The sequence below is a fragment of the Gambusia affinis genome, linkage group LG14, assembly GCF_019740435.1.
Source record: "Gambusia affinis linkage group LG14, SWU_Gaff_1.0, whole genome shotgun sequence".
NCBI classification, from domain to species: domain Eukaryota; kingdom Metazoa; phylum Chordata; class Actinopteri; order Cyprinodontiformes; family Poeciliidae; genus Gambusia; species Gambusia affinis.
The window spans coordinates 4,113,589-4,140,217 of record NC_057881.1 but is presented as its reverse complement, the minus strand read 5'-3'; the positions used below and the strand labels follow the sequence as shown (position 1 = coordinate 4,140,217).

The 26,629-nt window shown below is 37.1% G+C and overlaps 1 protein-coding gene across 2 annotated transcripts; it reads right to left on the bottom strand.

Moving 5' to 3' along the window:
• Positions 1-107: 107 nt before the first annotated feature.
• On the bottom strand, positions 108-26,629 carry LOC122843128 (chloride channel protein 1-like). 2 transcript variants are annotated; one of them, XM_044137648.1, is made up of 24 exons: positions 26,545-26,629; positions 22,226-22,511; positions 22,023-22,154; positions 21,655-21,783; positions 20,937-21,070; positions 20,751-20,828; positions 20,544-20,622; positions 20,146-20,271; positions 19,809-19,893; positions 19,333-19,434; positions 19,020-19,104; positions 16,791-16,946; positions 14,011-14,080; positions 12,380-12,490; positions 11,339-11,552; positions 10,532-10,665; positions 10,215-10,306; positions 8,767-8,859; positions 8,339-8,426; positions 7,386-7,468; positions 6,128-6,172; positions 4,921-5,025; positions 3,348-3,434; positions 108-2,482 (listed from the first exon to the last, which is right to left on the bottom strand). In XM_044137648.1, the coding sequence occupies exons 1-24, from the start codon at positions 26,593-26,595 to the stop codon at positions 1,967-1,969; spliced, it is 3,081 nt and encodes a 1,026-aa protein (XP_043993583.1). In that variant the 5' UTR covers positions 26,596-26,629; the 3' UTR covers positions 108-1,966. The 2 variants fall into 2 exon arrangements, with proteins under 2 accessions (XP_043993583.1, XP_043993585.1); XM_044137650.1 differs by having other exon boundaries at positions 26,561-26,583.

Here is a 26,629-nt window from a genome sequence, read left to right as displayed (position 1 = left end):
AAGAACAAGAAAAAAATGTTTTAGTCAGAATATTTTTTACATACAAGAACTTAGGTGCAGGCACTTAAAAGTTAACATTCAGTGAAGGCAAAAATATATCCAAAATCTACAATCAAATAAAGCTTTATTATTCTACTACTTGACAGTTATATGAACATCTGGAAAACATTTGAATCTACAGAAACACCAAAAGATAAATAAGTTAATAAATAAATATTATTACCCCAGATAAACAGATGATACAAGACTTACAAAAACTGAACACCTGTTTAAGATACAGATATATGTTTTATTTGAACATAAAAGCTGTTTAAAAAAAAAAAAAAAAAAAATTAAAGACTTAAAACAGCACCTGAGGACTAACTTTGGGTTAAGAGAACTTAATAGTGCAAGCATATAAGATGAAATCTGGAAATGGTGCATCATAAGGACAGATGCATTTCTGTACTGAAATGCATGTATTTCAGTAAAAATTGCATTAGTAAGCAGAAAATAACATTTATAACCTTGCTGGTAGCTGGAGTGTGGTTTGATGTGTAAGTTTTCTTTTCACATGCCTTTTATGACATTATCTGTGAATGAAATGGCTTTATTCTATTAAGGAGTCCTCTAAGCTGCTAACCTGAGTTAGAACATGCACCCAGCTTCTAATTTCCAGATGAACAGTCTTTCAGTAACAGAAAACTGCAGATTTCAAATACAAATCAGCATTTGAGGGGAGACATGCAATAAAACCTTCTACTCCTGATGCAAGACACATTTCTGTGCGACCCTTAACTTCCAGCCCCTGAATTAATTCATCCTGACTGTTCCTCCTTTAAATATTTAAATTAAATTTAAATACTAATTTATAAGATTCCCATCTGTCAGCATTTGTCTGAATCTCTATCATGTGTAGATGCTATACAACAAACTGTCAGCTGTCATTTGCCGTCATAGACACTGACCATCACTTTGCTGCGGATGCCGTAGATTGATATTTCTTCTGTCCGATTTGATTCTCATAAATATTCTCCTGTAAATTATTCAAAGAAGCTATGAGTCCTTCTGGGACGTGGCTTTGCAAAAAAAAAAAAAAAAAAAGGAATCTTTGTTAGAGAGGGTTTGGTATTGTCAGTCGCCTTTAGCTGCTTCATTTGTCAACTTAGCCATGGAGAAATGAGCTCTGAGGCTGCTTCCACAAGGTCAGCACAGAGGTCGTTGTGGGGCTTTGGACAGTCTTCCATGGTGGACTGAGCAGCTTCATTACTGTGCTACTATGCAAAAGGGTTGCGCCAAATTAACTTAACCTTTTCTGATGTCATTTTAAAAAGTAAGACAAGAACAATCAGGTTATATGGCACTACAGGAACCTTTCTCTGGAGCCACGACAGATATTTTGCTTAAATTTCAACAGAGTTGCTAAAAATAAATAAAAATGTAGCTTCATTTTGGTTGGGAAACTGTTATTAAACAGAAAAAATCAAATTAACTAATAAAAGTCGGAAAGCAGCATGGGGTGCATTTACTTATTGTTTCTTGTTTTCTATGGAATTCTTAATGAAAAGCAAAATATTTCCAACAAGCAGATTATTGTGAATGTTATGTCAAAATTATCTATGCTGCTTTGGCTCTAAAACAATCATAAACAAAATTTTAAGTGTCATTTCCTATTTTCAACCAATGCAATATGCTATAAGTCCTGGTTAAGCTGGTGTAAAGGAGGTATGTAAATTGAAAGTTAAAGGGGAAAGGATTGATCCCTGAGGTACAACACCACTGCATCGTATTTAGAGGTGATAGCAAAGGTTTTGCTGGAGAATTAGATGCCTAACGAGAATAAAATCTCTAAATCACAAAGAATTTGTAGCGGTGTGATAGAGAGAGGTACATAAAGTGCCCAAATACCAGAACGATAAGTTAAGAATGGAAAAAAAAAATCTTTAAATACAAATTTCCAGTATAAAAAATATTATTTGCTTGTAAGCTAAACCATTGGCTCATCATCACTGTCTTCTACCACCTGAAGGAGTCTTTGTGAAGGCCTCAGGGTGGAGAGAGGGATGGAGGAAGATGGAGATGGAGGAGGGGTTGTGGAGGGAGGGGCAGGAGGAGGACTGGAAGGTGGATGGAGGGTGAGGTTGCTGTTGTAGCTGCAACTTCTACTTCCTGAGCCACTTGTTGAAGTGCTGCTGCGGCGGATGCTATTGCTACACCCTTCTACTTCCTTCGGTACACCCTCAATCCATACCTCTGTTTCTTGCTCGTGGTGATTATGATGATGATTATTATGGTGTTGGTTGTGGTCAGGGGTTAAAGAGAGGGGAGGCTCTGGGATAATTTGAGACAAAGGTGGAGAGGTTGAAATAGGAGATGAAGGAGCACTGGAAGACGAGGGTGGAGGTTTAGGGACAGATTTATGTTTGCTGATGTCACGAAAGCTGGCCAAAGGGGGCCGGAGCCGGACGCCGGAGCGTGTGGAGCCTTCGATGGCCTTCTGGAGCTGAGGAAGCAAAGAAAGGGAAACAGAATTGGAAATAAAGAAAAAGAATTAGGTCAAAGAATTAAGAAAATGGGATTTATAAGATGATACAGAAGAAAAGATGACATTTCAGTACAAGTCTCTCAGACTCTTAGAAAATGATGGAAATCAAAGCCAGTCATTAACAAACACAATACTATTAAAGCCAATAATTTTAAATAGTTTCAGAGACTTTTAAATCTAAAACAACTGGAATAACCATTTGCATTTTGGCTTCATTGTCAAAGAGATGCAACAGAACTACTTGAAGCTAGACTAAAAGTACCAGCTTGAACCCTGTGTGAACATTTCAACACATAGAGCAAAAGTATAAATATTGTAGAATACATGAAAAAGTGCAGGCTTCATACACAGTCCAGATTCACATGCAAATGATATACATATATTGATTTAATCAAAATATAAATTTAAATCACAGGCCAAAAAACTGTCACTAGACAATCAATGAGTTTCTTATTTTCTGACCATCTCCACTGCCACCCATATCTCTCAGTAACACTTTTCCCTGCTTCTAATAATAATTACTTACCATGACAGAAATGCTAGGAAAGATGCTTTTATGCTTTTACAAATTACAATAGAATAGAGTTGGTATCAAAATGATTGGCCAAAATGGAAATTGACCACAAATGTGTGTACCTTCTTATATACTCGTTGTTTTTCTTATTTATCAAAGAAGAAGAGTTAGGTGTCAGTATTTGGTTATATGAACAAAATGCTGAGATTTTTTGTCATACGTAGTGTAATGATAGGAAAGAGAAGCAGAAACAGTGACTTTTCTAGTTAGGTAGGGGAAAAAGTAACTTTTCTAACTTAAGTTTCTTACCTCTTTTAAAGCCACCACCCCCACAAGTTTTCCAATGCTGGTCACATAAGCATGACTTAGTCCAAGCAGGGAGAATAATGTGTGAGTCTGCAGAGAAAAGGTGAAAAGGTAACTCAGGCAACTGTCAGAAAATACTCCTTTAAAAGGACATTTATTTTTATCTGTCTGTGACTTCAGACGATTTACAAGCCCAGTGCTTCTTTGTCTGCTCTGTCTAGACACAAAGAGAACAAAGTGGCTTCAGACTCAACACAAAGGTAAAGTCCTTGAGCATATTTTGAATACACAAACTATATTTTTCATACAGCAGCTGAGGTCCCACTGTGGGGAGCTCTTTGTATGCATCAGTACATCTCAATCACAAGGACTCTTTTGCACATGAATGAGCACGGTATTCTGTGTATTACCATGGAAATGAAATCACAAAAAAGAATAATAAGGCTTAGATGGTGTTTATTCGCTTCTACCTCCTGAAAATGACAGTAAATCCTGGATCCACTAAGATTTATAACAATGGGAATTCAATCTTGTGGTACCAACTGCTGAATACATGAAAAAAGCGGAAGTCTAATGAGTGTGTGGAAGCATTACCAGAAAGCAGATTTACATAATGTTAGAAAATTTGCAACTAAAAGAGATTTCTGGAATGTTTATATCTTCTTTCACACTGCTATTTAAATGCAAACTTAAAAGAATGATAGTCATCTTAAGCAATGAAGTAGTACAATAATTTGTTTTAAATTATAATAACTAACAAATAAAAAAAAATGAAACAATTTAACAAAAAGCTGTGTTTGAAGTTCTAAGAGAAGTCTCAAAATTGATCAATTAGCAAAGAGTCAGCAAGCCTGGGAAATTCTACACGTCGAGGTTTTCTGCAACAGGGGACGGCTGTTTTTGTCTAAATTAGCTGCTTGCTGGTAGAAAAACAAAACTACCAGCAAGCAGCAATTAAACAATAATTGTGCAAACACTAACAATGCAAAAATGCTTTGGATTATCAACTTTATTTTATTAAATACTTGCATGTACAGTCTGGCGTATCCAAGTAATACTCATGAATGTATAAGAGGACATGGAAACTTCAAACTGAAACTTAGATTCAAACTTAGCCCTTATTGCTATGTAATAACTGCCTTTCTAAACGTGAACGCCAATGCATTTGATTTTTTTGTGCATATTTTATCATTCATTAGCAGCGTAAATATGAAAATCAGCGTTTTATTTTTATTCCCGTTCCACCATCAACATGCCGGCAGCTCTGTTTGCAGGTACAGATGTGAGAAATCATGGTTTGAATATAAGGCAATGATTAATGCATGAACATTTGTTATTTAAGAGAGGAGAGAAATATGCTTCGTATGTGGACAACCAGGTCAGATAACACCAACTGAAATAAGATTAGAAATGCAACAGATGGGTTATTTAGATTAGATTATACATTTCCAATTATGCACAACATTTCTGAACGATGTCCAGAATGTTAAGATTCGACATACTGCTTTCGGGGAAATGAAATTAGAGCAGAACAGCTGTTTTACAAGGATTCAGTGGGAAGTCTTCCTCCACCAACCTTGTGCAATGAAGTTCTCTCCACCAGCTGGAAAGGTGAAGGGTCAATTCGTATCTCATCGATTTCCATCGGCTTGTCCATCTCTGCCTCTTCCCACGCTTTGATCTGCAGCAGCAAATAAACACCAAGGTCACAGGGATGAATCAGCCGACTGAAATTCAGACCGGGGGAAACAAAGTTATTTTATTCAGAATTATGACTTTAGCCAGAGGGAAGCATCGAGATTTGTTTTTCTGAGGAGTCATAAAACATATGAACAAATCTGTCAGGCAATAAAAATAGCCGTTATATAATTTATAAACACTGAGATGTCAGTATGGGTAAAAAATATTTATGTCTGTAAACAGTATTTTTAGCTACAGAGAGGAGAATGGTTTTCTTTAGAGATAAGAAGGGCACTGAAAAACCTTGAAACCTTGTGTCTTGTCCTAGCATGTCCCGCTTTTACCCTGAGATTTAGAGGGTGTGACACCTTTTAGCCTCTTTTTGGATTTTACCGATGAGTCTCGGCCTCTTGTGACAGACCCAGCGCTTTTTTACAGGATGGTGTTGTGGAGAATTTTGGGAAGGCAACAGGAAGAGTAGAAGCAGGTTGGCAGATAGAAAAACACCAGAGGGAACAATGGTGTTTTGGTGCATTAGCACAGAAAAACTTCCATGCTTTGAATCTCCAATGTAGCAAATTTGCAACACTATTAAGTCACATTTCATTGGTGATATTTCCATGATTAAACAAGTTTTAAACAACGTTGTGTGTCCGAATGTGGACTCCTTGAATATGTCTCTTTGAGAACATTGGAGAAAAATTATTACATGTTGCCTACAGTAACAATATTTTGGAAGGACACAGAAACGTTTTCTTGTTTTAAAATTACTTCAAGGTCATCACAGTGCACAAGTTCAGCTTTTCTGTGGTCAAATTGCAGCAGATTTTGTTGTTTGTTGTTCATCAATGTGCAGATGACCAACTTTGTTCAGATGAAAATAGTATTTGTTTCGGTGGGATTCTCTAATCAACAATTAGCAGAATAGAATGGAAATTGATGGCTTTAAAAAAATCAAGGACTCAAAACCACAGTGATACTTTATTGTGAAAATAAATAGATTTAAGACGGTGGTAAATTAACAACAGTGTTTATAAAAGAAATACAAAAAAAACTGAAAACAATCTAGAAAATCTTTTATTCCTCATTTGTCATTGACCTACCTCATCTGAAGTCATCGTGTCTGACAGAGGAGGAGGACAGGGTTCCTTGAGATAAAACAATAAAAGACAAAAAAATAGAGATTAGTTTCTGAATCTGAAGTTTGTCTAATAAGTTAATAAAGCAATCTTATTTGGGGTGACTGCAAGTGAAATGAAAACGTTACTTTAACAGTAATGGTAAGCATTTGCCTTGGCTCTAAAAATTACATCTAAAAGCTGGAATTTCTGTTTGAAGAGGCTGTATTTTATATGGATTATTTTATTTTTGGCCTGTAGTCTCTCTGCAATTTGCACAGCACATCCAGCAGAAGAGGCCTGAATAGACGCAGGCGTTGAAATTCAGGGCAACACCTGGTATGACTTATTTTGTAGAAGTGGGGCCTGTCCTGCATGCATTGACTTCTTGCCTTGCTAAGTTTTGTCCTCCAAGTGTCAGAAATAATATAATCTTACTCCAATGAAATCCTGTTTCTGTTTATTTAAATAAGAAGGAAACAAGGGGAGTGTTTTATACTTTCAGCCAATATCACTAAAGCTTTTATATTGCTTGCAAAATGGCTTAGATTGTGGGTAAGATTAGTGGTCTAACAGCAAATTACTACCTCCAAAAACATTTTGGAAGTATGCTGGTGGAAAATTTCCCCTTGCATGTTTCTTTGATATTCTGAGTAGTAGATTTTTGTTTGATGTGAAAACATTCCCCTTGGAGGGAATTGATAATCAGCTTAACAATACAAAAATCTCAGTTGTGGGGAGAACAGAAATCACATTCTGAACCCTCCAGCTTGCAACCACACACTTCTGTACAGTGTGATTTTCCAACCTGCAGGTGACGAGCTTTGTTTCCCTCTGTGAGTCAGACTGACTGCAGAACTGAATATAAGAACTTCCCAGATGAGAAAAGATTGAAAAGAAATGCGTGATCTTGGAGAGGTTTTTCTGAAGCAGGTTGTTATTCTAAAATCTCTGTCGATCAATGAACAGAGGTCAAATGCTAACAAGTTCACCTAGCAGTACCCGCGCATGAATGTGGTTGTGGCGTTAGGCTATGTCTAAGGGATGAAGAGCTATTAGTATTTCAATAGTTCATAACATTTCATTACTGAGTCACATTTAAATAGCTGATTGAAGGAAAAAGGAACAAATTACCACCCAGAAAATAACCTGCAGAGCAGCAATAAACTGAGGAACTGTATTGTTAATGGAGCACATTCAGAAATTGAGTGATGCTCAATAAAAGCTGCATTCACAGACACACCTGCAGTTCCTTCTCTGATTGTCTGCTTTTAGAGGTGAAGAGATTTCTGAGCGTTCTTCTCACCGACTGCAGGGGACCTTTTTCTGAAAGAGGAGTGGCGGAAACAGGACAAGAATCGATGAATTATACAAACACACCTTTAAAGAAAGTAACCCAACTGCAAATGGAATGTCAAGATTCTGCAGGAACCAAAGAAACCTTTATATTGTGGTTGCCTAGATACCTCTTTACTTGGAGGCTGCAAATTGTTGAGTTTGATAAGCTACTGTGCAACAACTCACACACACATCCACACACACCATCTGCCTCCTCCCTGCAAACATCCAGCCAAGTCATTGCTGTCAGCAACACAAAGCTACACTGTCTGGTTGTTTGACATCTACTGAGTGCAGACGAACAAACATGTTTGAATCTGTTTAATGAAAAGCTGACATTAATTAAATTAATCTTACCAAGTTTGGCACATTGGGCTTTTGTGAAGCTGCAAGATCTAGGTGATGCATGGTTCTTGCATGTTGCTTTTTTTTGTTTTTTTTTTAATTGGAATTTTGTTTGATAGATCAATAAAAATAATGCATAACTGTGAATGGGAAGAAAAAGATTACTCAATTTTCTGTTTTTAAAAACCAGTTTGCTTGGATATTTATATCAGCTTTTCATTTCAGGAAAGGAAGGAAGTATAGTCACACCAAGCAGATATTAATTTACATCAGTCTAGTGATTGAACTTGTATAAAGGGATCAATGTTTCTCTGAAAGGCTCTCAGAATGTAGTGGAATATGGTACATTGACTTCATGTCCTCTGAAAACTGGTTATTTATGTAGTAATTAACTTCAATAGAATCTTTGTCTTTGGGCTACAAGGTCTTTTTCTTCAACTGGAGTGAAATTATGTTTCATATGTTTTCAGAGGTGAATAAATGATGCAAAAATGTGTTGACCTTTGTACTCACCAGTTGCAGGTGCAGTGTGGATGGAGGAAGGGTCCTGAGGTTTGGGAGGGGGTACAGGACCGTTTCTTTCCTCCTGAACAGGGCTGCCCTGAAAACAACAAGACACAGCTCTGGAAGTCTAACCTGATGCTCCAAATCGGACAGCAAACGTACTTTATCATTCATAGTGGTTATTATAACTGGATTGTTCTCTTTTATTTGCAACGCTATACCACTGTTAGCTTTAATTGTCAGTTAAGGGGATGCTCTATTTAGCTAATTATGCTCTTAGGGAATAGAATTATATTCTACTTTTAGGGTTTGGTCTAAACTGTGCAGGTAAAATTGTTGAAACACAAGAAACTATTATGGTTTGAAACATAATGATACATTGTTTTAATAAACAGATGTAATCAGGAAAAAAAAAATAAAGCAAACTGTTGGCTCACCTTGTTTCTTTCTTCATCTTCTTCCTCATCTACAAAGGCGAATGACTCCCAACTGCTTTTTGGACATGGATTCTGCTCCTGTAGGCTCGGACCCTAAGATCACAATCAGAGAGACATTTTAAAGCAAATGGATATTTTGTATGAATAAATAAACATCTATATATTTGCATTTGACATGGTATATAATCCACACAGATAGACAGAATGTGATGGTCAGATCATTAAGAAATACTAAAGTCCTCAAGAGCAACTATCCCACAAATTTTAATCACATTCCTTCTCCTACAAACCTGAATCACACAGATGAATTCTCTTATCAGAATATCATCCAGCTATGCAGAGTCCTGGTAGGGAGCCAATTATTTGATTCAGGTGTCTTGGAGAAGGAATGCATGTAAAAGCTGACGAATAGAAGCTTTCCAGAACTGGACTTGGGCATCCCTGAAATCTTCTTTTAATTCAGTGTTATACATAGGAAGACTGCTGACTTAAATTTGCCCAGGAGACAGTCAATGAGACCCTAAACAAGAGGGGTAAGCCACAAAAGTAAATTACTAAAGAAACTGGCCTCTAACATAGTCTATGTCTAAGCACATTAATACAAAAGTGGAAGGCAAAGTCTGGTAGCAAAACATGCACAGGTAAAGTTATAACTGCTATAAAAAACATTTTTATACGAAAAATTATTATCTTTGGAGAGATGTCTGTCCAATTTCATTCAGAAACAAACTTCTTGCTAAAATGAGAATAATTTGCATCTAAATCTGGGAGACGTGTGAACAATTTTGATCTTAATCAAATTAATCTACTGCACAATACACAAAAATATTTCAAAATGACAATAATTATGCATCAAGTTTCTGAAGTAATATTCTGAACACCTATTCAAAAATATTAGAGATAAAAACAAAGCAAATATAACCGAAACATAAACATTTTCCAACCATCTACTTCTGTTTTATTTTAACAATTGCTTTTTTGGGTCACTCAATGGATAGACACAAACTGATAATAAAATTAACTCTACCTTACAAAAACAGCCTCAACTAAGTACATGAAACAAATAAATAGTTTCAATCACTGACAGTCATGATTTAAATTAAATATAACCTCTTCTGAAATTTAGACCAATCATTAGGCCAATTACTGCATTTGCAATTATGCTTCAGCACATGTTTTATGCAAACTATTACATATCCGTTTTATGGAGCAAACATTTCCCACCCAATTTAATGTAACCTGAAGGGCACTTTAGACTGCACACGTAATGATGGGCTTTGTGAAACATCAGAGTGCAAACATGAAAAGCATGTTGGGATTTTCCCAGTTTATGTGGTCCATTATCCAAAGTTGTGAACAGTAAAACTTGCAATCTTACACATTAATGCAACAACAATGAAAAATATTCTAAGTAATCAAAATAAATGATCCGGTTACATCTAATTTACCTCCATCAGAAGTCTTCTTTCTGGGGACAACCACCAATCACAGAGCGCTAGAAGCTCCACACGGTCAATGCTGCCCAACAGGATCATAGAATCTAAATAAACAAAAAATAATAATTACTTGGACTTCAACAAATAATGCAATGTAACTTAACTGCCTCAGGAATTTGGGGCTGCAAATGTAATCTTACACAAACTCATTTATAATACATTAGAAGGTTTTCCTCATCTGCATTAGCATTTAATTCAACTGTATCTCACTTTTATGTTATGGTTCAGTTCAATTTAAGACGGCCAGATAAAATACATAATAAGCATACCTTTAGAGTCAACCAAAGGGATAGTTTTCAGTGAGAAAGAGTCCAACAGATGTTTGACTTCTCTGTATGTAGACTGGGAGGATATAAACTTCACCTTTCTAACCATAATGTCCTCTACAAAGATGTTGTATTGGCTGCAGGGGTAAAGAGAAAATATATTCAAGATAAAAAATATTTTTAAAATGATAATGTAAGCACTACATGGAAATAAATTTAAAAAAACAGAAATTTAAAACACATATTGCCAAGACATGATGAAAGTTAACTGTTAATAATTGTCTGCCATTATGAAGAAGTAGCAGTATGCTATGATGTAAATTTTTGGTCTAATAGTTTTTGCACATCTCAGATTTTCAGGGTGTTAGTTCCACATTTATGAAGCAAATTAACTAACCCCTTGTCGAGGTTTGGTCCTGGGATCTTATGAAGATAGTTCTCACCTGGCAAACAATCCTGAAATGTATGAAAGCCCAATACCTTCAAAAGTCTCAATGACCATTAACAAGATTTTTAAAATTGTGTAGTTGTTAATGTTATGAACAAACTTACTTATTGACTGTTGTCTTGCATTTTAAAACTACTTGTAATCAGCATACAAGTAAAAAGTGTTGTGTAACTCCACAAGAGAACATAAAGATAAAATAAAACTGTCCCAAGAACAGACCTTTGGGGATCCCCAAATGTGGTGCTCATTTTCTCAGATTTATAATTTACCAAAAACATTTTCTAGTCTTTCCAACACATCTTTGAGAATACATAAAACCATGATAGAAGTTTTAATTAAATCTCTATGCAAATAACACAAACCTCATGTGTCCAAAGCCAAGCTCTGGCAGGTATGGTAGCTTCTTGACCTGGATGATAGAGTCATACAGGGAAGGTTGCAGGCCCTGGGCCACCATGTTGGCTAGGATTACAGCCACCATCATGGGGAGTATGTGGGAAATCTGTCCTGTCAGCTCAAAGCAGATAACGGCCGTAGACACAGTATGAGTCACAGCTCCGGTCAATGCTGCTGCACCTGTCAGAGACATAGGGTGGACAAAGAACAGACGTATGGGACACAGAGCAAAGGAACAGTAATGCAACATAACATAAAGACTGAAGATATAACTAAAAGTAAATTAAGGGACTTAAACAAGTCAGGACACAGACCAATAAAGATATTAAGGTAGTGGTGACTGTATAAAAATACAGATTCTCACAAACAGTATTTGTGAAAATGATTTCATGGAAATGGAAAAAAAGAGATCAGAAGAAAACTGGTTAGAGAGATCAATGAACAAAGAGGAGAGATGGCCTTTCCATGCAGCAGGATAGAGACTGAAGGGAGGTCACATTTCTGAGTCAGCTGCTGAGGTGAGCACTGCAGAGCAAACCTACTGTGACATTTAACTGTCAAAGCAAAGCAACAAGAGGTTCTAAAAGAAAGGATGAGGGGAGCAGGAGGGGGAGAGACAACAAACGGTGAAAGTTGGGGGAGGTGAGGAGGATTAGGTGGGCAGGAGGGCAGGAAGATGAGTTGACAGCAAGTGACGACTGGAGGACCAGCAAGTTTGACAAGAAGTGGAAGAGAAGTTGACAAGAAAGATATACTTGGCACTTTTTTAAATCATTGTACGCATGAAGTTGGCAGGATGCAGTGAAAAAGAAATCCATAAAGAGACGTCTGCACGACGTCCATCAGAAATGGACAGTTTGGTAGCAGAACTTAATGAATATGGATTTTAATGATGCAAAATCAATAACCGCTGCAGATAGTGATGTTTTTGAAATATCAGCAAGCGTGACAAAAGCAATAACACAAAACAGAGCAAGAAGAGATGAGTAAAGAAACTACATACTAACCGATGACTGCGTAACCCCCTGGAATGATGCGGTACAGAATGCCATCAAACACAATCCCATGAGGAAACAGGGTTGCCATGACTTCACCGACCAGCCTACCAAATGCAGCTCCTAAAAAAGGAGCACATGGTGAAAATGAATACATATTCAACAGTAGACACTCAAACATCTAGAGCTTTTCTACAGTATGTCTATGAATTAAACATTCATCTACTTCTTATGTGCACTTAATTCTGTTCAGTGTTGTTGAATTAGGAGGCTGAGGCTCATCTCCAGTGGTCAATGGGTGAAAGCCAGGGTAAACCCAGGAGAGGGTACCAGTCCATTACACAACACAGACACAAAACTTTTCCGTTACGCACACTGAAGAGTAATTAGATGAAATATATATATATACAGTTGGTAGAGGAGGCATGAGAGAGGACAAATACAATTTCTTCAACTAGGTCACGCAGCCACATCAAGTTCCAGTAATACAGCGAGACAGTGCAGTAAGTTTAATGTAGAGGCAGCGCTTAGAAATTAGGCTACCACTTCAAAGTTCTTCACTTGAGGCTCTCTGACCAAATAATGTATTTCTGCCCAGGGGCTATCTTTGAAAACAACTTTTGATCTATTTGAAGTTTATGTCTAATTTTAATGTGAAGGGAGCAAATAGGGTATGCATCTGCATGTTTTAAAGAGGTACTGAGCTAGATTTAAGGATGCATAAAACAACAAGGAAGAACATGAAGTTTTTTTGCTTAACTTACCTTTAGTTGCTTAGCTTACACTGAACTATCTTTTCAATTGTAGGAATTTGGTGAATATGATGTTGAAGTCAGTACAATAGAGAATTCACCTTTTGAAATTTCAAATGTGCTTTTAATTAGTAAAAATTAAGAACTATTAATATTTTAGAACACAGTGGGATAAAGATGTATTAGTTTAATGTAGTAAATAACTAATAACGTCTAACACATTTACAACCACATTTATTAACATTGGTAGCAGGTTTCAATTACCGGTACACAAAAAGCACATGGCCTGTTTTCATGTGCGTGACTTGTAAAACTGTATTGTAGGCGAGCGGATTATTTAGTTTGCCTAGCAAAAGCACAAAAGTTTTATCAACCATTATAATCACTGCCAGATTGATAGCCCTCAACTTAAAAGCTGCATCATATGAGTTTGAAGAAATTTATCCGTCGTGCCTGCTGCTAGCATGTGCTTGTTCTAAATGAAAATTAGCACTTTCTTCTTTGGTTCCCAATTTTGACTTCCAATGATCCTGCTAAAGAGCCCCCTGGCGGTTGAAGAAAAATCCACAGAAAAGCCGCACCGGAATATAAACCGCATGGTTCAAAGCGTAGGAAAAAAGTAGCAGTTTATAGTCCGCAAAATACGATACTCCTACAGCTGATGGCATCAAAAATAGAAAACAATGTGATATGATCTTAAATTCTTAACAGGTGGGTCTTTATGAACAGTTATTTGCTATGACTATCTCTCTGTTCCCCTTTCATGAGCTGGTAACCAGACCAGAGTTGACCCAGCCTCTCCCCTATTGGCAGCTGAAGATATAAAGGATTGATGGTTGAGGAATGAAAAAAGAATTTCCACTCAATAATAATCACTTGTTTCTTTCTCACCGAGTATGAAGACAGGCATGAAGGCCCCAGATGGAATGGGCATGGTGGTGGCCACTGCAGACATCCAAAACTGCATGTAAGAAAGGGATACAATACTGATAATCTGCCAACGAAAAAGTTTGAAGCACATCTTAAAATGACTGAATACAAATTTGACAACCGTTTTGAATAAATTGTTTGTATATGTGGTGCAGCACGGTTTTGGCAAGCTGAATAGCTAATTTTGAGAGGTTATGAGACACAAGAAAAATGCATTATATTTTCTTTTAATAACTGCTCTTTTACTCTCATTATGTTACCCACCTTACATTCAGACTGCAGCCAAGGTGTCACATTGCATAGCAACAAGAGTGTATAGTACCATACAATTTGAGCTTCTTATTAACTTTTTTTTCCCATTTGAGTTGAGGAAAAAACCTTCCTATTCAGCCACAGCTTGATGAGTTCCAGTGATGGGGATTTTGCAGTGGTGTTTTGTATGTAAGGTCGGGGAGGGAGGAGATTCAATCATCCCTCGGTATGCTTGAGCATGGCACTTAATGAACATCTGCCCCAGAGAAGCTACAGATGCTGGTGCTGCAGCCATGCCAGCTTAATGTGGACTGCTTACCAGTGAAAGGGTGAAAAGAGAAATGAAGAATGAACAAACTCCTCTGGACTTGTGCTTTCAAATGTCCATTGCATTGTTTACAAAACAATAATCTCTTAATTTGAATGTAATATCAAATCTGCTTTTATAATAATATGCTTTGTTCTCATCCCCGTCAGAGATAATAACAACCTTAGAGGTGGATTTTTTTTTTTTTTTGGCATTTAGGTGAAAACATTTGTGGTTTACCAGAACACCTCCAAAGCACCTGCTCATTTAAAAAGAGTTTTTGGAAACATAACATTACCCTTTCACCAGTCCAGAATATTATTCTATGTGTCATCTCTCATCAGTGTTTGAGAACTAAATTACTATGGAAGAAGATAAAATCCCATTAGCACGTCTCTCACAGGGCAGCTCTTATGCTGATGACAGAGAAGAATGTGTTCAGTTTTTTTCTTCTCTTTTAATCTCAACAGCCAAAATCAATCAGGCAGAAAGACACATAACTCACAAAAGCAGTTTCACACACAAAAAGACATGTCAGTCAGCACACACTCTTTCGTTGGTGTCACAAATCCTTTGACAGATGGTACTAGCAACATGCTATGAAGTTAGTGCAGAAGTCCAAGTGTGTTTCAAAGTAAAATAAAATATAGGTCACCAACAAAGGAAGATGCTGTGGAGGTTTAAACCAGAGATGTCCTGATTTCGTTGGCATCATTATATAAACATATAGGCTGTACAACTATACTGTTGATCTAACTAAACTGATCAAAGTATTTTTCATTCTTTACACTGAAATTTGCTGCACAATTTAGATCTGATTGGCTGCTGCTGCTGTGTATCTGCACAAGTTCACCGCAATGAAATTATGAGCAGAATTATCAATGAGCCATTTAAATACAGAGATCATACATTCTAGTTTTAGCATTAGCTAAGCACTTTATGTCAGAGATAATAAGACATATTTTTAGAAACTAAAGTGGAAACTGTAGCACACAGATTGCCATTGTGAACAATGTAATACACTATGAAATGAAGAGCATTAGTTTGCTGCACTCTAAATGTAAAACAAAAGAAGTTTTTTGGTACTTACATGGCACCAAGTTGTCCTAGTATCCCATTGCACTTGCAAATGATTCTCTCAAGATAATTTGTGGTTTTTGAAGTGGTGATTTTTAAAAATGCTGTCAATAGTCCACTAACCCCAGTCAGATAGACACTCCAATTGAATCAGTTTTAAGAAACAACTTTGAAGGAAGATCAGATTCATTGGATACAATTAAGATTTGGCAGGGATGCTTTTCAGACTTGTTTCAGACATGTTAATGATTAAGGAAACCTCTGTGTAGAAATATCAAGTCTAACAGTAGGCTGAGAAATGTCTTAGAGGTACCTAAGGCTGGAGACATCTGGAGATTTCTGCTCAGACTTTGGTATTATAAACCAAACACAAATAGAGGGAAGGAAAGAAAGATGTTAAATCTGAATCTGAGTCATCTGTTGGGTACCTTTACGCACATTCTACTAAGAAAAATTTCAACCTACGGGATCAAGTCGACAGTTAAAATAAAACAATATGTCAGGTAATGACTTAAATATGAGGCAAAGGCTCTTAACCAAAAAGAAAAAAAGTGGATTGCTCCTTCCAGGTTGGGATCACATCCCTGAAACACTTTTTGGGAAGACCCAGGATACACCTCAGGGAAAATAAATTCTGTCCTTCATGGCTCACTGCTATCTATGCACCTTGTTCAGGTTACAAAGAGTAAATCTCTTTGCTTATTAGAATCGTCATCACACAGGAAGTGTGTGAATGTGTGTGTGAACAAGCTTCTAAGAAGTCATAAAACAGCAAGAGGTGCTGGAAGCTTGCCAGCATTTCTGACCTTGGACCAGAATAAAATGTGGAAGATGAACACATTCTAGAACACCCCTACACAGATGTCCCAATCACAGACACAAGTGACCTGCAACAATTGTCCTCGACGAAGAGGAGGATGATGAAAATGCTGACGTCAAGTGGCACCAGCACCATACACAAACAATCTCAGTCAAATCCAAGGAGGTAGATGCAACACAGGTAGAAATTTGTGTCCAGACACCAAACAATAAAAGACCAAAATATCTAACACAGCAAATACCAAACTCAAACACTCACACACTTTCCTAGGAGGCAGGCACGTACCTTCATGATGAAGAAGAGCAGCAGGATGATAAAGACGCTAACGTCAGGGTGTAGCCATGCAGCAGACCGGCCCAGACCAGCTGGAGAGGGAGATCCCGAAATCTTCGTCCATGTAAAGTTATCAAACAAAGAGTTGATGCACTCCCTGGGCATGAGCTGGAGACGTGGGAAGAAGGGGAAGAAACAAAAAGCAGAATGATGGAAAGGGGACGGAAGAGGGTTGATTACAGAAATACATCAGTCAGTGGGAAAAATGGAATAAAAAAATGGTCAAATGAGGCAAAAAGGAGGAAACAGACGGGAGGTAAGATTATGCAAAAATGAATGCACAAAGAGGCAACAAATTAAAGTGTGGAAAATACAGGAAAATCATTAAGAAGAATGAAGCAGAGGAAAGAGACAGAAGAAGATATTAAGATAAAAAGAAGAAATACTCTTTGGATTCAATGAGAGAAAGAAAAATCAAAACAGTTTGAGGCAGAGTGAAGATTAACAAAAGGAGGATGAGAAATAAAAGATTTTAGATTAGATAAAAGTGAAAAGAAGTCAGATATAATAAACATGCAGGAAGTCATTCAGCAAGCGGGACGTAGACTGGTATGGGTGGCCGTGTCCAAATGAGTCATTCCCTTTGGATGACTCATGAATGACTAATTCACTTCAACCATTTTGCTCCACATTTGCATAGATGTCTAAGCTAAGAGCCAGAAAACCATAGTGCTGCATCTGCATAATGCCTCTGCAGGGAAAGAAGCAATGCCAGTGTCATTTTGATTTTCCACTCTTGCACTTCCTACTTGTGTCGGGGTTAAATTGAGGCCCACCATCGAAGATGTAAGATGAATCTGGAACGTCAACAGAAAAGTCTGAATGCAAGAGTCTTTAATTTAATGTTTTGACATTTTGGGTCTAATCCTACTTTAAATCTTTCTTAGCATTCACTTTCCTCTTGTTGTTGCTTTTGTAACTTTACACTACTCTCATTGGACAGTAAGAATTTTATTCACAAAAACAAGAAATGTAGCAGTAGATAAGTAAAAGTAAAAGGTTAGATGATCCATTCTGCAGCTATATTTTAACTTAATTTCAGGTATCACTTTCTTGTTAATTGACACTGCTAAATGTGAGTGGTTACTCAGTGACATAAACAGAGATGGATGCGAACACACCTGGTCTCACTAAGTGATCTATTCTGAGCATCTGTGAACCACATGATGAGGCTTAATTCTGGCTCAAAGCTGCTAATACATTTAGCTTCACAATTGTTGAATTTATGGTTTATTTTACATTTTTAGGTGCCCAGACATGCTTCTCAGAGCTTTCCAATTTAACATTTGATTGGTAATTTAATGAGTACACAACACAAGATTTTATATATTTTTAGAAAATAAATCTGAAAGGTGTGCATCTACAGTATATTCAGCCCCTGTGTGTCAGCTTTTTACATAACTACCTTTCACTGCAACTGCAGCAGAAAGTTTTAAAAGATGTCTCTTAAAGATTTGAACTTTGAAAGCTGACTGAAATGTTTACTCATTTATATTTGCAAGATAGCTAAAGCTAAATGTGTTTCTGTGTGGACAACAATCAAAACGATTTCATTGCAACTTTGGTTGTCAAAGCATTTTGCACATAGTTGCAAAAGGTTGAGCTTTTGTCTCATCTGACTTGAGCACCTTCTTCCACATGTTTGCTTGTGGCAAATTGCTGCTTTTCTGAATCATTCTTTCTTTGCCCGGGATTTATTTGTGAACAGCTCTATTTACTGACTGTGTGGTTCCAATGTGACAAAATGTAGAATAGTTTAGGGGTGTGAATACCTTAGCAGGAGTCTTCATTTTGCAACTGTTGAAGGTGGAAATCCTCAAGTTATCTTTTCTTTTTGCATCAATGCATTATATTATTTGAAATAGTTTGTTCAAATAATTAACTTATTGCATTGCTGTATTCTGTGCCACCACTGTTAATTATTTTTCTCTTGTTCCCTGTTTCACAAAATTTTAATAAAAAATAATTTTTAAAATAAAATAAAAATCTACGTTTGAACTTCAGGAAAAACCATGTAATGTTAAAACAGCTATGAGTAGAAAGCACACACATAGTTGTCATCGTACCTATTTATAGAAACTACTGGTTGTTGTAGCTATGGAACAAAACAAAACAGAATTGTTTTTGTTCTGTTATGTTTTGCTTTAAGACAGGCTAAAATGATCAAATTTGCGCTCTGACCTCTCCAGCCATAAACTGTCCAAACCCTGGTGGGAAGGTCAAGGTGGCAATGACCAGTGTAACAGTAGCAGGAAAGATGAGTCGACTTGAAGTGTTAAAACACACACACACACGCACACACACGCACACGCACACACAAAGAAAGAAACAGAGGAAGAGAAGAAAAATAGCTATTAATTACATAAAAACACAAGTAACTATTTGAATATGTCTGTGAAGAATGTTATGACCTGCAAACAAAATTCATAAATTTGTGTTCAGTTAAGCATATACAACAAACAAATTCTTCACACTGTAACATACAAAGACTCACTGTTTAATCAGGAAGCGGGTCATTGCATTTGGTCGTCTCATGAACAGAACCACCTGTCTGTTCAGATACACAAAAAACGCCCCAAAAAATCCACAGGCAATTCTGCAAAGACAGAGAGGAACGTAAAGTTACAGCATTCACTATTAAAGCGAAACGGCTTACTAAAAATATATTCCTTCATACTAAAATAGCTGGAATATTGGTAAGCTAATAAGTAAATGCTCAAAAGTCTGTAATAGTCATTCTACACAAGTTTATTTTCTGAGAATAAACCTCTTGATTTTTACTGCTGAACAAATGGGGGCATAAAAATTACATTAGTGAGTTTACTTTATATCCTCAGACGTTTTGTTAATTTCTAAAAATAAAAACATCTGAGGCAACCAACATTTATTTGAAATAATACATTTTGGTTGAAATGTGGATACAATCAAAATGGGGCCCCACGTGTGTTTCTATATTTTTCAATCACTCACCCAATGATTGCGAATGCAGGAAGTTCCTGAAGATCAAAGGGGAAATCCATACGGAAGTTTGTCCTGAACAGAGCAGTGATGGTCACTAGAAAACAACAAAAAAGACTCAACCTTTAAAAATCTAGAGAAAAAGAGGAATAAATTAATGAATCCTTTTGCAACTCAGTCCAATAATAAAAGTAGATCAGTGAACGTTTGGATCTGAAGTGCGTTTTAGCCCATAAACAGAGTCGAATTTGTTTAATAACGGAAAGTAGAAAAATGGCTCCCCCTTGTGGAAGAGACATAAATGCTCCTATTCATACGGCACATGCAAATCTTTCTCTCCAATCCATACCTGCATCTTTGTTAAACACAGATAGCACTCTAAAGATGAAGGCACTAAATGTAGCAGCAAAGTATCCTCTCCAGTAGTTTCTCACAGCAAAGTATGTGGATGTTACCTCAATGCTAAAGAGCACACCTGTTGGAGAAAAAGAACAACGGCACAAACATGCAGAAAATATCAAATGATTATCTTTCAACATTTAAAAATGTCAAATATATATTTCAGACTAAATTAATCATTTGTCATTAAAAAATGTTTTGCAGATTTTTCAGTCAGATTCTGAACTATCTTGAATAAATACTTTTCTATGCATCATTACTGTATAAGACTGTTTTATTGCAAGTAAAGTTGGCTATAAACAAGGAAACAAATAAAAAAATCCAGATAAAATGGAAATGGTTGACTACCTCCAAGTGGAGTACCAAAGCAGCAGCCCACCCCAACAGCACAGCCCACTGTCAGGATGTCTGTATAGCAGTAGGGATTCTACTGATCCAAAGAGCAAGGAGAGGTCATTGAAATAAGGAAAAACTGCAAGATATTTCCATCATATACATTATTTATAGTTACAGGAACAATCTACATGGAAGTTGCGTTTCCCAACTTTAGCCTACCTGATACACGCCTGAAAAGAAGGACATGAAGCGGCTGAGAACAGCTGCACAGATGCTTGCGATGTGTACAAAAGGACCCTGGGTGAAGGAGAACAGGAACATTTACATCAAATAGTAAAAACTGACCATCACACACACACACACACACACACAAAGCAAAGGGGTTGGGGTTATTTCTTTGCCTACCTCTTTTCCTACAGGCATCCCACTGCCCAGAGCTGCAGTCAGGCCGATGACCTTTGCAATAAAAGCCTTCAGAGTCAAATATTCCTTAAGAACAACCCCTCTCAGAATGGTCTTCAACTCAGGGATGCCAGAACCTTACGATAAAAGGCAAGACTGAGTTTGTAGGAGCACAGTTTTCTCTGTAAGTAAAATAATTTGTTTTTCATCTTTAAGCTCACACTGTAGTGGAAAAATGTTTGGATAAAGTTATTCAGAAAAAGGTCAACATAGGTTATTAGTTATTTTTGTTTCTTGATTGGTATCTCTAAGTTGTGATATTCTTACCATGAAATGAAAATTTGTACTTTTAGTCTTAGTACAATCTTTGCCAGTTTGGCTCAGATTTTCATCACATTATGGAAGGCAATGTTGGAGAACCATTTACTGAAATCTGTATACCTCTTCATATATTTTAAAAGTTGGGAAAGTAACAAAATATTGTTTTGAGGTATAAGACAGAGGACAATACTTAGAAATATGGGAATTTCAACTTCATTTTCAAAAAATCAGCTTAAACAACCAAACTTGATGCAGAGCAAATTAACATAGTTAAACTAAACATCATGGATATTGGTTTAGCCAGTATAACTTTAAGTAAGAGCAAACAAATATTCTCCTGCACATGCAGGTTTTCACAGTGAACCGTGAAGGTAAACATGAGGGTGGAGTTGGTACAGACCAATAGCTTGAGGAGAAACCAGGTGACAGAAAAGGGAGGAGAAGAGGATAAATATCAGGGGATAGGAAACCCAGGCCAGGTACTGCAGGGGGATGTTTCCCTTCAGTTCCTTATAAATCCATTTATACGCTAAAGAAAGAGAAATTTGGACAAGGAGGAAAAACTGTGAAACAGTGGAAACTGTACGGAGTAAAGACAAAAATGGTGACCAAAAATGTGATGAAACTATTATGCTAGAAAATGGAAACAAAGGACTTAAAGTGTAATGGGAAACAAAGGGAAAAACATGTAGGGAGAGATTCCATTTTGTGTAACCACTTAACCATGCAATCTTGACTGCCAATGTGTCCCTCTGTGTTTAATTGTACCTTGCAGGCTTTTTGCACTAGCATAGTCCATGGTCCAGCTGACCAGAGCCATTGTGATTCCCAGTAGAACCAGGAAGATCCAGTCTTCTCCCAGCCTCGTCACAAGAAACCGCTGCACCTGTGCTATGCAGTCTGTGAAAACAAGGCAGCAGAAGATTAGAAAATGGGCCACATCTTGAATATTTTTATTTGATGATGCTAACCTCTGCATTTAGAGAAGGATCGCATTTTCCTCATGGAGGTAAATTCGTTATCAGCCATTTGCTCATCTGTAGCCTCACTTTCCACGTTGGGCTGAAACCTTGTCTTTTGCCTGCTGTGATTGCCATGTTGGTAGCCGTGACTATGGCGACCATGTCCGTGTTGTGTCCTCTCATGGCCATGATGATGATGATGATTTCCATGTTTCTTGATCTGCCTCTCCGTCAGCAGGCGTGTGGCCTCCCGTCTGCCCGAGCCACCCTGGTTCTCCTGGTACTCTCCATAGAGCTGTAGTGTCGGGAGACCATTCCATTAGGACAAAGCAGAGAACATCACGTCAGAACGACATTCATCATTGAAACCCATCATCATGCACCGGTAGAATGTGGAGCGTAATAGTACTCTGGCTAAGAGGGGTCCATTTTAAAAATAGACAGAACCATGTGTTGACCCTCAAAGGCTCTAATGGAAGCGGAAACATGGGCTCGGCATCTAGATTTATCACCTCTGGACAGGCTCCATAAAAACTACCCAGGACATCTGGGGAAGAGATTAATTCTCTGGATCGCAAGTAAACATGTCTATAACTGAAAGGTGCCCTCATCTTGTCTGTCATGTGTCCAACCTTAGCATATCACTTAGCACAGTCTTCCTCTTCTCTAAATTTTACATCAATGAAAGCAGACATAGTTGACTTTTTAATACAGCAGGTAATACAGTTGTGCTCGTTAGTTTACATACAGTGGCAGAATTTCTGATATCTTGACAATTTCTCAGAGTATGAATGATGACAAGAAAGCATTTCTTTCACTCATGGCTAGTGGTTTCACTGAAACATTTATCAAACAACCGTTTGAATTTTAAAATTATATGACCACAAAAAATTGGTCCAAAAGTTTGCATTGCCTTTTTATTATCAATGGATGCTTGAAGTCTTTTTGATAATTGCACATGCTGCACTTTTACTTTCCCAGATGGTAAAGCTGCTCTTTGTTCGCTGACAAAAATCCTCCTGTTCCTGTAAATTCATTCATTGCCCTCTACTAGCATGTTTGAGACTTTGACAAAGTGGTTCAAATGGAAATTTGGTGATCTTTGTCTGACATTCATATTTTGAGTACATTACAATAATGACATTGTATGGGTTTTTATATCTAACGTGTATAATATTTGTCTTCGTTCCTGTGACCTTCTACTTGTTGCTGTTTTAATGATTGCATACAGATCAGAGAGGGGAAACTGTGATTGTCTAAATTGGCAGATCAAGCAGAAAATGTTCCTCCCATACACTTTCTAAAGTGTATGGGAGGAACTGTTATTTATTGTTGCAATTTCTGTGGAACTTTTTATATGCCATACTTTCTTGGCAGATTGGTTGGTTCCTGGGTTGTTCCAAGATCATAATACATTTTTTATCATTTGGAGGGGATGGTTGGATTGTCTTCCAGATCTTGTGATGAAAACCAGACATTTTGTAATTATATATATTACTAAGCTGTTAATTTTGAAATATTTAGCAATATTTTAAAAGAAATCATGCAGCTCTCCTTCTTAGAACTTTTTTTAGCCCTTTTAATTTTTCCATTGTTATTTTTGGTCCATCCAATGAGTGCTGGTCAGCACATAATTTTTGTACTGGCAAAGTACAACCTGCTACACTCAATATTTACCAATGAGAAGCTTTTTGTGAGGTTTGTGAGGTTAAAAGACTTTCAAGACTTGTCAGCACTCCTTGTTAAGAGACTCAAGTGAATACCAATAACCTTAGCACTTTTCTACATCTTGTCACATTACAGCCAGAAACTTTCATGTATTTTATTGGTTGTTTGCATAATAGAGCAGTACTAAGTTTTCCAAAATTTCAGAGTGGAAGACAAATAATGCATGGACTTTAATTGGCTGATTTCTAGAGTTCTCAACTAACCATTGTCCTGTCAACATTACTTTACACCTAAACTGAGGATCTCTGCAGCTTCTCAGTGTTACCATGCACATTTTGGCAGCTACTCTGATAACCACTCTCATTGACCAGGATGGTCTGTTTACTGTTACCTAACTCTGCTTTAGATTTCACAGGACTTCATCCCTGACCTGCATGTCTGTTGTATTGTTTGGTTGTCATGATGCTGTTTTTTTAACTACCAGTAATGTTCTCAAACAAATTTCTGAAGCTATTTTTATCCTGTGCTTAAATTACAAATTGGTGGGCTTATTATTAGGTGACTTCTGACGATTGTTATTTATGCAAGATTTTATTTAAGGTTATCAAAGTAAAAGGCTGAAAATAACTGTATATCACAATTACCAAGTTTTTATTTTGCATAACTCTTTGAGTATGGATTTATTGGCTATAATTGGATGCACAAGATCTTAATAGATTACCATTATCAACAAATAATCAAGCAACAGTACCTGTACAGCATAGAGAGCTATAGGCAAATTTGTGTTGTAGGTCCTCCAACAGATGTAGACAATAGCTCTTCAGGAATGTAAGTGACAAGCTGGTAGGTTTGGTGTGCTGCTGATATTTAGGACTTCCATGTAGCAACCTTTCAACAGCTTCTAATTTAACGGGTTCATGGACAGGTTGGTAAAAGATGGATTTAGATGCACATGTACATAAAGCACTGGAGATACCGTGCGTGTAAGCAGAAAGGCCAGTCGATGCACACTGAAACTTGAGGAGGGCAACACACAATTAACTGTGACTAAATGCCAGACTCAAACAATAGCATGCACAGTTGTCTTGACTTAGTAGGATGTGCTTAGTGGTTTGATATTAAATGTAATATTTAAATAGTCCTTTGCTGTTTGTAAGCCTGTGTATATTGACTGAAGACTGTAGCAAAGCAACTTAAAATATTTTGAGCATCTAAATTTCATTACGTAGAAACAAACTTGGAATGTTTACAGATTGGCAGATTGATAGACATAAAAAGCAAGAAATGGTTTACCTAAAAGAAAAAAAAATCTGAAGGAAATTGTGTGTTCTCATTTTATTTTATTTACCAAGAAGGATGTATAATATTGTGCCTCATATTTCAAGGAGTACATGAAAAGCTCCAAATAGAAGCAGGTTCCTGAAAAAATGACAATATGGATCAGAACAATACTGTGCTTTTTAATAATAATATAATATTCAATAATATATTTTTACAAGAAATATATGTATATATATTTTGAATATTTATGTGCTTGAGCAATTTTTTAAAAATCTTTGTGAAACTTCAAATGAAAGAAGTTGCTTCCACTGCTGAGCATTTTCAACAGGATTCATCTTCACAAAATGTACTAGTGAATGTCAGTGATGGCACAGGATCATGATGATTGTTGTTAAGTGTCATTTAGTAGAAATTCTGTTCAATTTAATGTGAATTTGTTCCCTGCAGGTTGAGAAGAATTCCAGTTTTGCTCCCAGAGCATTTTGTTTAGCTGTCAAAAATCAAATAGAAGTCACCATTTTGGAATGAAAGCAATTTACATTCCAGTATTTGCTTCTTTCAGTTTCTAAATATCCAACTTCACCGTTTATTCAAAACTGTTCAAATTTAGGGTTTTCCACAATTTCAATGTTTTTCAGTGTCATTACTGCAAAATATTACCATGCACCAATACAGCCTGAAAGTTATCTGGTATGAAATCTCCTTCTCCAGATGTTCACCCTTCACGCTGCATTCCTCACACCTACATGAATGGGGTCAGACTCTACTCCAAGATCAAGTTTCTCCTCATTGGAAAACATATCAAGGACACATGCGCAAACACACATATAAAAACAGCAGCACAGAAACATGAACACCCACACACTGCTACATAGATTTACATGGATGGTAACTGTGTGCAAAATAGACTCACGGATCAAGCACAGGAGTTGTTCTGACATGTGTTAAGTCCAGGCAGGGCTTAAGAAATGAGGTACAGAGAGGCTAGAAAGCAGGTGGAGGAATCAACAGTGGGAAGCAGCAAGATGGACAGAACGTGTTATGTGCACAAGTATGTACGCACATGCCAAGATCAAGAGGTGCACAGTGTCTCAGCACCTTATATTCTACCATGTGTCGAACCCTGTTTTAGGTAAATGCTCTCCACAGAAGCTGAAAGCCTCTTTTGATGTCTTGACACTTCAAATGAGGAGACCCCCATCCACACAACTTTGATTTGCCCGTACAGGTGCGTCATGAGTAGGGAGCAATTCAAGAAAAGGCCCTTGACGCGTTTCAAATGAACCAAAACGTGATTTAACGATGTTTGACAGATACAAATGGACTACGAGAGTGAGGAAAAGTGACAGGAAAGAGGAAATAAAGAGGAGGACACTGACCAGCGTTTGCTTGTACCTCAGAGCCTTCCTGTCCGACGCATCTGCAGCCATTGATACACTGTCACTGACCCAAAAATAAACCCAG

Bases quoted from the DNA above. Each gene is read 5' to 3' on its own strand.
- LOC122843128 (XM_044137648.1), bottom strand. From the start codon at position 26,595: ATGGCTGCAGATGCGTCGGACAGGAAGGCTCTGAGGTACAAGCAAACG. The intron at 21,784-22,022 runs GTACAATTAAAC...CTCTTTCTTTAG, and splicing joins TAGTGCAAAAAGCCTGCAAG to CGTATAAATGGATTTATAAG. The intron at 3,435-4,920 runs GTTGGTGGAGGA...TTTTCTCTGCAG, and splicing joins AGAGAACTTCATTGCACAAG to ACTCACACATTATTCTCCCT.